The following is an 11,465-nucleotide window of genomic DNA, read 5'->3' on the forward strand; positions in this document are numbered from 1 at the left end:
TTCCTGCCTCATGTCTTATCAGCAAATGCAGCTGGAGGCTTCAAAAACCCTCCCAGCTTGCTGCTGATTTTATGGGGTGAAGATTAGAGATGATCGGATAATAAATTATTCATTCCATTCGATACTGCTGGGCAGGGGGGAATATCCAGAGCGAAGTCACCTCCCTTTCTGAGCATCACATACTGGGATCCCAGCTATCTGCCACTCCAGCAATACAGCAGCACTTTCCCCTGTGCTCAGAGATGATCAGGGGTGCAATATGCCCTCTGAGCAGATGGGAAAGCCAAGGGGCAATCAGGGATGCAGGCTCGTCAGTCTTCTCAGCCTGGTTTTCCAAGCCTGAGGCTGATGTGAAGGTTCCATCAGAGCCCTGGTAGCTATTGACCCCAGGGACAGATGAGCAGGGAGCTCAGAGAGGACAAATCTTGGCAGCTGGATAGAGGTCAGAGCCCATGGCTGCCCTTAGATGTGCAGAGCAGCAGCGACTGGCCCCAGCACAGACAGTGGCTGGTGTGAATGCTGGCCAGAGAGCTATGCCAAAAATCTACTGGTGTAAAAAAACATCACCCAGAGGGTCTCTTGAACACACATGGGCCATGGTGATGCTACTACACCCTCCCCAAACAAGAGTCATGGAGGGATAACGGCCACCACCATACCACCCCTTTCTCCCTAGTGCTTAGTGAAGGTTTGCAATTAGCATCAGCACTGGGGAACTCATGAATGGTCTAATAAAATGTCTAATAAAATGACAAGAGGTGGGTTTTTTTCCTTGTCTCTGTGTGTGAGCAGGAGGGGAACAAATGGCCCAGCTGAACCCCAGGCTGGTGAAGGCAGGATGGGGCCCATGTGGGGTGATGCCCCATTGCCACACCATTCACACCAGGGTTTCCATCAGCACATCAATAAGAAAATGTACTGCTCTCTAAAAGCATTTTTAAAGAGAAGTAGGGTACAGAGCTGTAGTAGACAAAAAGCCTGAGCAGGAGCTGGCTTATTCTGGTGCTGTTTATCCATACTGGCACACCAGCCCAAGAAAATGCCCTTTTCATAGCACTCAGCTCCTGGCAGCATCCATCCTAGGCAGGATTTGAAAGGCAGCATCAATAGGAAAAGAGAAAACTCTGGGGCAAGCAAAGGATATTTACTTTTGATGGCAAATGTCAAGAACCCCAAGCAATTAAAAACCAGGTTTGTGTTTTGGGATTCTTCTTTTTTTTTGGTTCCTTTTCTTTTTGGAGCAGTGATTGCAATGTATCAAATTCATCTTCTAGGAAGAATATCATCTCTAGGGGATGTTCAGGCTCACTCTCACAGGTTTTCTTTATTTTCAGGGCTCTTTCTGAGAGAGGGGGAGGAAATGGAGAGGATGAAGGAGGGAAGGAAGTGGGGAGGAAGGAAGGAAGGAAGTGAAGAGAAAGAAAAATAACCTCCATTAAAAGACAGAGCCTCACCACGTTTCTCAAAGAGGAACTGGCATCTGTGCTCAGAGCTCTATCACCCAGGAACACATTTTAGGCTCTGGAATGTTGCTTTGAGCAAATGTTAATTTTGGGTACAACTGAGAGATTTCATAGAGGGGGAAAAAACCCACCCACTTTTGGCAGATATCAGTGAAAATCCTGAAATTCCAAGACTTGCTTTTTGAAACTGCTCTCCCTGGGAGAGAACTGAGCTGACTCTGGGGGTCTGGCTCAGTTTTACTAAATACTGCCAAGGTGCTTTACCCTCTTTTGTCTCAGTTTCCCTCACCTCTAAAATGGACCTGTAGGGCTTTGACTCACCACAGCTGGGTGATGCTGAAGGTTTAAATGAGAGAGACAGCAAGATTACCAGCTGCATCTAACTTCTGACCTCTGCAAATCCCAAGCCACGGCCAGAATGACAAAAGGAGAAGTCAGATGGCAAGCTATTTGCTGAAATTTCAGGCTTTACCCCTGCAACAAGACTGCTGCCATTACAGTGACTTGCTATTTCTCATCCCTTCAGGCCAGACCCAGGGATATGCAACCATGCAGGTGCCACATACCTTCCTAAAGGCTGCCCCAGGCTAAAAGTGATGCATTGGAGCACAGAGAAGCTCTGAGATAAGCAAACCAGTGATTCTCTGGCCTCATCAGTAAGCCCCAAACAATTAAGTAATTAGATTTCCTTAAAATACCTATAAATCTGGCAATGTGCAATGGTGAAGTGTTATTTGCTCCTCAGGAGGGAGCTGACAGTGAGTCCTCTGTCTGGAAGACACAGTGGCCCTGCCTTCATCTCTGGCTTTGCTCTGTCACATCTCTCCCTCTTGGCACAGTGTAGGATACTGGTGGGTCCTTGAGACATCCCTATCCTTGGAAAATCAGCCCAGGGTCTGTGGGGTTGGGCTGAGCAGAGCCCTGGGGTGAGAAGACAACCTGGAGTACATGTAGAGGAGGACCAGGAGGAATTCCATTAGCAACCTGCTGCAGCCTCAGGCAGGGCTGGAGGGTGATAGCAGTAACAGAGAAATGTCTAAGACCTTGAATCTTCCAAGGGCTTCTCTAGGACTTCTGATCTGCTGATAAGGCTTCTCCTTTAAACAGCTAGGGTGTTTGCTGGGCTTTTGCTAAAAGACAAGCAACAAGCAGGCAGCAAAGATGGCAAGCTCTGTGTGCTTTCCTGGATGGATGATGGGGAAGCAAGTCATGGAGTACCCAAAGCTTACTCTCATTTTTATTTCCTTGCAAGCCATTGCTTTGGCTCTGTAACAGGATTAGATTGCTTTTACAGGGCCTCACTATGGGCATGCCCCTGTCACGGCACTTCTTTGCCAGGTGCAGCAGGAGAGTCTCTGCCCCACAGAGCTCACAAGCAAGAGTGATGATGAAACCACTGGCTTACAATTTCAAGATTTCTCTCAGGAATAACTGAAGTTGCACAACCACAAGGCCAAATAGCTTTTATTCTTTCTGCAGAGTGGACTTGTCAGCCATCCAGACCTAGCGTGGGCTGGGAAGCTGCTGAAGTCAGAACCTACAGCCTTCCCTGACCCACAGCATCTGTGCAAGTGATGTGGAGGGCCAGCCTGGCTATCTGCTGCAGGTCTTCTGGAGTTGAAGAAATTCTGGAAGCATCCCTGAAGGCTCAATAAAATGAGCCCTGTTTGTTGTGTTTAACAGTATCTCCATGACATGAGTGTGGAAGGCATTGAGTCTGCTTGATTAAACGTACGGTTCTAAGCCACAAACGTGTTTTGATGGGTTGTTACCCACACTTGCTGAAAAGCAAAGCACGAGTGGGGGCCGTGTGGGGCAGCTCTTTGCATCCCCAGGAGCTGGGGTCCCGTGGGGTGGGAGAGCTGGGGCATCGCTGGACCCCCCGGCTGTCCCGCTGCAGGGAGGGGGACTCGGGGGACACCCAGCTCCTGCTCAGCCGTGTTGCCCAAGTGCCCCTGGGGAAGACATCCACCCTCCTGGGTGTAGCTTCTTCCTCCTGGGCTGATGCAAAGCCTTCGTGGCCGAGTCCCGTTCCACGCCTTAAGAGCATTGTCAGGTTCGAGTCGCCGTGCGGCAAATTCCCCCAGCGACCTCCTCGGGAGAGAGAAAGAAAGAAGCGCCTCCTTCCAGCCCTTCCCGCCGCAGGATTTGAATACGCAGGTATGTGCATCAGCCTCCCTCGTTAAGGCGTTTGATAATTGACCAGGCGGCTCATTCCCGCGGGAGGCCGAGCCCAGCAGCCCGCGCTCCGCCGCTCCAGCCGCACAGCCGCCGCCCGCCGCCATGGCTGCCCGCCGCCTCCTCGGCCTGCTCCTGCCGCTGCTCCTGGCGCTGCAGCCCGCCCGCTGCCAGCAAGGTAAGCGCGGCCTCGGCCCGCGAAACTCAGGCAGCGGCGAGGAGCGCCGGGTGCCGGGCTGCTGCCAGCCGCGCCGAGGGGTGGCTCTGGGGACGAGGGACCACTGAGGAACGAGGATGGAAAAAACATCCCAGCTCCTGCCTGAGCCTCAGCTGTGCCCTCACTCACTCACTCCCGCACTCGCTCACTCGCTCGCTCACTCCCGCACTCACTCACTCCCGCACTCGCTCGCTCACTCCCGCACTCGCTCACTCCCGCACTCGCTCGCTCCCGCGCTCACTCGTTCGCTCGCTCACTCACGCACTCGCTCACTCACGGACTCCCGCACTCACTCGCTCACTCCCGCACTCACTCGCTCACTCACTTACGCACTCATTCACGCACTCACTCAGGTACTCACACACTCCCTCACGCACTCACTCACGCACTCGCTCACTCACGGACTCGCTCACTCCCGCACTCACTCCCGCACTCACTCGCTCACACACTTACGCACTCATTCACGCACTCACTCAGGTACTCACACACTCACTCACGCACTCACGCACTCGCTCACTCCCGCACTCACTCCCGCACTCAGGCGCTCACTCGCTCACTCCCGCACGCACTCGCTCACTCCCGCACGCACTCGCTCGCTCACGCACGCACTCGCTCACGCACTCACTCACATCGTTGGGCAATGGGTCGGGTGGGTCGGGAGATCCCGCACAGCAGGGGCACGGAGACTCCCGACTTGTTTTGCCAAAGGCAGAAATAGCTGTCCGAGGTTTGTTTCTTCTGCTTACCAGGGAGATAAAGCAGCTCTGATTTACCTGTGAGTAATCTGTTTTCTTAAGGCTTTGAGGTTCTTCTTCCTTCTTCTTTCCTTCTTTCTTCTCGCCCTCGTCCCCAGGCAAGTGCTGTGCTGGGTCGCTCCCCTGTTGTCCTGTTAATCTGTCATTTTGATCATTGCCGGGGCGAGGGAGCAAACATTTTCCTCTGCCCTCCTGTCCCCTTCACAAAGACTTAATACAGAAGCTTCCTATGGCTAGGGCACGGTGGGTTTTTTGTTGTTGTTGTTTAGGAAGTTCGTGGGAAGACTCGTCTAACGCTACAAATAATGAGCAACAATTAAAACTCATCTGATGCTGCCAAAGTGCTGGAAAATTCCCTCCCCCTTTCTCCTTCTGATGCCCCAGCCCTGACCGCTCTTCCTGTGCTTGTTTACCAACTTGCTGAAGGTTTTTAACAGTCTGGGGTCTCCACTGTCAGCAGGATTGAAAGTTGCATGGAAAGAGAGAGGGAAAGGGCAAAAAACAAAGTCTTTCATGGGTGTTCAGAGCCTGGCACAGCTTCCTCGGAGAAGGGAGAAGACAGGGGCCAGCCAGTGCTTTGGAAGCACTCAGGGAAGATGTGTTAAAAAGCAGATGTGTGTCTTCAGAGCAGCCATAGAGTGTGGAAACAGAGTCACAGCGCATGCAAGGGCTTGTATGGGCAATGACATTGGTCTCATTTGTAGCTGCAGATGAGTGGGCACACGTCTGTCTGCCGGGGGGGGGGGGGGAAGGGGAACAGGTCCCACATTGGGTACTTTGGCTTCTAATCTTGTTTGGGAGAAAAAAAACCCCATCATTGTCATGGGAGGAAACAGAGCTGAGGTGGCAGAGCCTGAGGGATAGGCAGTCCCAGGAGGGACAGCCCCGGTAAAGCATTTTTCCAGGAACACTGTCACAGGTGAGACTCACCCTTCTGCATATCCCTCCTGGCGGGGCAGCTCCTCTGAGGAGGTGTCCCCCAGGGCTGTCATCTGCATGCTCAGTCCCCAGGAAGATGCTATCAAGCTCTTGCCTCTGCCTGCTTCCCATGCCTCTTCCATCCTGACCTTCCCTTCCATCCTTTCCCTTCCCTTTCTGTCAAAGCCAGAACCATTTGATTTTGGTTCGGTATTTTTCCTTTTGGCTTTGAATGCTGTGAAACCTGATGGAAACAGCCATCTGAGTGAGGTTTCACCTGCAAAAACATACAGTACCTCCTGAACGTGGCTGCTCAGAGGTTTTCTGCCACTTATCTCCTTTCCTCTTTCGCTTGAGGATCACGAGATGCAAATGTTGCCATCTCAGTCATTGCTGACTTCATTCATCTGTTGACCTTGAACTCTCTTAAACCCGGCAGAAACCTCACTGAGGGTTGGACCTAATCATCCCTTCTTAGGCTGGAAACTCTGTTCCTGGCAGGAAAAATAAACCAGAACTAATAAAGAAATGTGACTGAGATAACAGCCAAGGGCAGAGTGAGGGAGGAAATGAAGAGGGCCAAAGCTCAGCCTGGAGTGTTCGGGGCTGCACCCACGGGGCTGGTGTGCAGCCTTGGTGGGAGCATCCCTGCTCATCAGGAGGGGCAGGAGGGGACAAAACTCTGCTCTTCTTCACTGCCATGTCCCCCTACCCCGTAGTGGCACCAGCAGGCTGCTGATGTGGTGGGATTTCAGCTGAAACGCTGATTCAAGAGGGAATTTCCACCTGAATTCCTCCTGCTTGAGTTTTGGCCCCAGGACCTCGCAGTAAACACGAGAAGTGTTTCTGTGGGGAGGTGAGGGGACTGAAGGCTGCTGTACAGGGCTGATCACCAAGAGGTACCACCACTTTCCAGACTTGCACAGGTGGTGCATCAGTCACCAGGCTGATTTCACTTCCAAGAGGGAAGAAAGAGCTTTGTGTTTTGTTTTGTGTTGTTTTGTGTTTTAAAGAAAAGCCTCTAGCAGCAAGCATTCAAGCAGCTGGAGGTCTTGACAAAAGACAGTTCCCCTCCCCAAAACCAGAGCAAGGAGATGAAGGCTGTGAGCAGTGGCTGTGGATGGGGTGTTTGCACATGTGGAGCACATAACAACCCACCTTTATCGCTGCTAGTAAAGATTATTTGCTGTTTATAGTAGATTTGTCTCCCATGAGACAGATAAAGTGTTCAGCTAGTGTAAAGCTCTTGAGTCAGTACAAATGCACTCGTCCTGGGGCTGCTCAGTCTCATGGGTGCTTGTGGCAGTGGTCCAAGTGCTCAGAGGCTGCTGCTGGGGCTGGTGGGGAGCATCCTCCACCTGCCCCCTCTTGCCTATGCAGCAGGGGCTCGTTTCATGCACGGAGGTTGTTGTTTATATCAGCAGCAGAAGAAAAGCTGTGCCTAAGTAAACAGTGATTAAATCCCACAGGGTGTGTCTGCAAGTACAAGGTTTCCTTTGGGTGCTGATGGGACAACGCTCAAGGATGGGTTTTACTACACCTGAATGCTCCATTGCCCCATGGAGCAGCCATCCCACAAGGACCAGAGCAAGGTTTCTTCTTCTCATTGCCCTGTCCTTGAGCAGCATTGAAGACTACATCTCACAGCCTTCCCATCCCTGGCCAGATGTAGGTCTGGCTAGAGAAAAATGAACCTGTGAGTGCATCCTACCCCAGGGAGGCTGTGGATGCTGTGGATGGCTCCCAGCTGCCTGTTGCCCCCCCCAGCTGCCTGGCCCCCCGCCAGCCCTGCCTGGCCTTTGCGCTGTGGGCTGTTGCTCTGAATGCTTCAGCCTTCAATTTCCCGTCATAAATTAACTTGCTGCTCTGGAAACTTGTTGAATGCTGTGTTTTACTGAAATCCACGCCAGCAACTGTTTGCTGTGAGAGTGACAACTGAATTTCAAGCCTTCCTTGTTGCAGAGTCCTTATTTTACCAGGCAGTACTTGGAAAATAACCTGGGAAAGATGTCTATGGCATCAGTGGATGGAGAATAAACAGCTTACTGAAGCTCCTCTGCCTTCTCTCCCCTGCCACTTTGGGCAAACATCCCTCCATGTCTGCCAGCCATTTGTCCCCCCATCCCAGAGCCACTTGCACTGCCCTGTGTATATGTATGTATGTATATGTGGGGCCTCAAAGCTGCAAGGCACCATGCTCCATATGCAAACACCAGCAAAACTGCTGTTATCTGCACTTTATTTCAATGGTATCACCCAGGTAAGCCTGCCTGGATTAACAAGAAACACACTCTGCTTGGCTTTGTAGGACCAGGCTCTTGGCTGGACACTGGTGAAGGTGGATGGGAGAAGATCAGCCCAGCAGATCAAGCCTGAGGATGTACTTCTAACACGTGTCCTCTTTGTGTTTCTTTTGCAGCAGCCGAGGGCAGCATCCAGCCGTGGGCACGGGGTGTCATCGCAGTGGCTGTGTTTCTGGTCTTGGTGGCCATTGGTTTTGTGGTCAATAGGTTGTGGTGTAAGAAGAAAGGGTAAGTGTGAGAGCCCTGGGACTTGGGGTTGGGCTTATCTGCCTCTGCACGGGTCATTTCCAGCAGCCTGTGTCCACGTGCCAGGGCTGGGAACATCGTGATCGCTGTGCTGGGAGCCAGGTGAGGAGAGCAAAGGCTCCCTGTCCTCTTCTCCCTGTCTTGCTCTCTGCTCCCTGTTACTTATTGCCAGGTGTGAGCTTGCATCCTTCTCTGCTGAGGTCAGAAAGTACTTAATGGCTGCTTAATGTGGGGCACGTGTCTCAGGGGATTGGCCTGAGCCTGGTTTCCCCTGGATTTGGGGTACAGTTTCCAGGTGCCTTGTATCCATGGGAAAACAATCCCAAACCAGCTTTGTTTGCAAAGCAGACTGAGCCAAGTCATCAGAAGGCCACTGAAAGTTGCTGGGAGAAGAGGGAGGTAGCTGACCCACGTCAGTACTCTCCACCTGGACCCATGGCACAGGCAAAGGAGGTGGCCTTATTCATCAAACAGCTCTGTGGGATCAGTTGCTTCTTGCCTGCTGCCAGCCACACAAAGCCACAGGCTGCAGCTCCTCCTCAGCCCACCCAGACTAACTGGCTCAGTTGTACTAACCTGATCTTGAATCTGAGCCCAAAGTCAGGATGGGATGAAGATTGGAAGTGCCCTGTAGTCTGGTTCCTCTGCAGCAGCACAGGTACTTTGGGCTTTGCACCCAAAGATGCTGGAGTCTTCTTGGACCTGCATATCCCTGCAGCCTCTCTGGGCTGAGGAGGTGGGGACTTGGTTGTACCCCAATGCTCAGCAAGTTAGCTTCTGCCCCAGATGCATTTAAAGGGGGCCCTTTGGGGTGCACTCAGAGCCAGTGCATAATGCAGTGTCTCTATATTTATATGGTCTGATTTTCAACTACAGTCTTTGTTTCCCGAAGACCAGCCTTTGTCCTCAAACTGGAAGAGCCCTCAGCCCATGGAGTGGGAGGCAAGGATGGTGTTTCCCCACCTCTGTCCCTGGGTCCTTGGCTGTCTCTCCCCAGGCTGGAGGCAGAGGATGTTCAGAAGAGCTTGAGGGAGGTGGCAGCTTGTTTAAATTAATCTGGCCTCTCTTCAGCGAGGCTGGCAGCCTGGCACACTGCCAGCTCTGCACTGTCACTCTGACAGCAGCTATCAGCTCAAGCTGCTGCCTGTCTCTGCCAGTCTCTGCTCCTTGGAAAATGCTCCTCTGAAATTGCCCTTGGGTGAGCACTGGAGGAAGGAGAGATGTGCACGAAGGTTGGATCTGCACCCACCCTCTGCAGCTAAATCCATGCAGCAGCATTTGGGCCACGGGCTCACTCCAGAGCTGAGCTTTTAGGCTCCAGCTGAGGTCAAACAGACTGTTCCTGCCCCATGGTTCCTTCTGCAAATGATCCAGACTCGCATCTGAGAGAAAGCTGCTTGGCTTTGCACATGCAGATGCACATGAGTGCATCCCTCCTGCACCAGGGCTGTGGCAGCAGCAGAGCCTGCACATTTCTCTTTGTGTCAGTTGAGACCCGTAGGAGACTATTTTGCAACAGATTACACAGAAGAAGACTGGAAAGACCTGTTAGTGGGAGAAAACAATCCCATGTATTGACAAATGAGTCTTGCTGACTGCCAGCTTGGCACTGGGAGTACCAGCTCCAGAGCCAGGGGTTGGTATTACGGGTACAGCCCTGAAAACCTTCCGTGAAGACACCTCTCCTCGCCCACGTCCTGCTGGGATGGGGCTGAGCTGGGTGTCTGAGGCCAGGATCACACATCCAGGTGTGGCATCAGAGCGGTCCCTTCCTCTCTGCCATCACCATTGTCAGCTGCTCCATGGCATAGCAAATCATTGCTCTGCCTCAGCTTCTCTCTTCTCCCCCTCCAGGGACAATGTTGACGAGGTGGTGAGTGTTGAGGACAAGCGGGACTCTGTCATATCCAACGGCCATGAAGGGAGATATGGAACTGCTGCAGCCAACTTCAGGTGAAGGACTTGCTCAGACCTCCTCCTCCTGACTCCCAGACTCTGTTTCACTCCCCTGGGGACAGCTCAGGCTCGCAGAGCCATGGTTTCTGCCACTCAGGGTCTCGTGTCCCATGTGCCTGGTGTTGGGGCTTTCATCCCGTTCAGAGGCTAAGGCAGTGTATCCCCTCCTCTGGTCTCTCCCCATCCCTGCAGCTGAGTCTCGTGGTGCACCCACAACCTTGCAACCTGCTACACCACATTTTTCTTAGACTACACCACATCTTTCAGAGGAAACCACCCAAAGTGGCCATAGGTCACCACTCAGATATCTGTCAAACCAGCCCTGGCTGGAATTTGGAGCGACTCCCACCCCACACTTGTCTCTCCTGCTGGCAGGGGAACCCCTCTCGCCCTCCCCACCTCACACCTCACCCCATACATGTCTGGCACCAGCAAGCTCAGGGCTGGTGGTAGCTTCAGGGAGGCTGGGCTTGCTGGAGTTAAGCTCATCACTGTGCTTCTCCCTCTCGATACAGGTCTAAAGAGAATGAGAACGCCTATGAGAACAGCCTGGAGCCTGAGGAGAAGGTGGTCACCACGGCCATGTAGCAGTGCCCTGGCCAGGCCACTCCTTCCTCCTCTCACTTTGCTTCCCTCTGTGGCGATGGGCATTCTCTCAGGGACCCTCTGCACTGGCATCCCCCGTGTGTAACGACGGTGCCACGGCCTCTTCACGGCACCACCATCTCCTCATCTTTTCCCTTCCCACCTGTGGGGCCTCTTCTGCCTCAGGGACTGCTGTCAGTCCCCAGGAGAGCTCCAGAGGTGCCACGTCTCCTGCTTGGCAGTCACTCCTGCTGGCTGGTGAGGTTCATGTCCCTGGTCCCAGGAGGGTGCTGACCTGCTCCAGACATGGAAGGATCCCCACTGGGTGCCTGGGACTTCTCCACACCCCCAGCCACCCTCTGGGGAACTGCTGATGGAAAACCCACTCTCTCCTCCCTGTTCCACCCTATACAACCTACACCGTGAGTTTTGATGCCAGAACAAACCTTCTCCCCTGTATATATCTGCCCTGTGAGCAATAAAGAGAATTGTTGCCCATATGACAGCAAAGAGGGCTGTTTTGCTCATCACCCAAAGGACTTGCTGGCATCTCACAGCATTCCCAGCCTTCAAGCACTTTGGCAAGGGAAGGACTCCTTGGAAGTTGGTGTCAGTGTGGGAAGAGTTCTTAGATGGGGGTCAACACTCCCATCTCCCCTGTGATCCCTCCTGGGTAGGACCCATCTTTATTTCCTCACTTGAATGAAGCCAAGAGCATTTTTGTGTGTGTCAACAGGAAAGAGAAAAAGGAGGATTTTGGGTTGCTTGGTGTTTAACCTCCCCAGAGCCATGAAGTGCCATATGGGGAGGTGAGCGTCATGCCATTGCGTTCACTTGCATTCCC

General features: G+C 52.8%; 1 protein-coding gene across 1 annotated transcript; it reads left to right on the forward strand.

The window, feature by feature from the left end:
• The first annotated feature begins 3,713 nt into the window (after nt 1-3,713).
• On the forward strand, nt 3,714-11,121 carry PDZK1IP1 (PDZK1 interacting protein 1). Its single transcript, XM_062003918.1, has 4 exons — nt 3,714-3,819; nt 7,951-8,062; nt 9,935-10,033; nt 10,552-11,121. Exons 1-4 carry the CDS (start codon nt 3,747-3,749, stop codon nt 10,622-10,624), a joined length of 357 nt encoding a protein of 118 aa, XP_061859902.1. The 5' UTR covers nt 3,714-3,746; the 3' UTR covers nt 10,625-11,121.
• Nucleotides 11,122-11,465: the final 344 nt, after the last annotated feature.

The sequence above is a fragment of the Colius striatus genome, chromosome 10 (genome assembly GCF_028858725.1).
Source record: "Colius striatus isolate bColStr4 chromosome 10, bColStr4.1.hap1, whole genome shotgun sequence".
Classification (NCBI taxonomy): domain Eukaryota; kingdom Metazoa; phylum Chordata; class Aves; order Coliiformes; family Coliidae; genus Colius; species Colius striatus.

Coding starts and splice junctions, on each gene's coding strand:
- PDZK1IP1 (XM_062003918.1), top strand. CDS start 3,747: ATGGCTGCCCGCCGCCTCCTCGGCCTGCTCCTGCCGCTGCTCCTGGCG. Junction 3,820..7,950: donor GCCCGCCCGCTGCCAGCAAG/GTAAGCGCGGCC, acceptor TTTCTTTTGCAG/CAGCCGAGGGCAGCATCCAG. Junction 8,063..9,934: donor TTGTGGTGTAAGAAGAAAGG/GTAAGTGTGAGA, acceptor CTCCCCCTCCAG/GGACAATGTTGACGAGGTGG.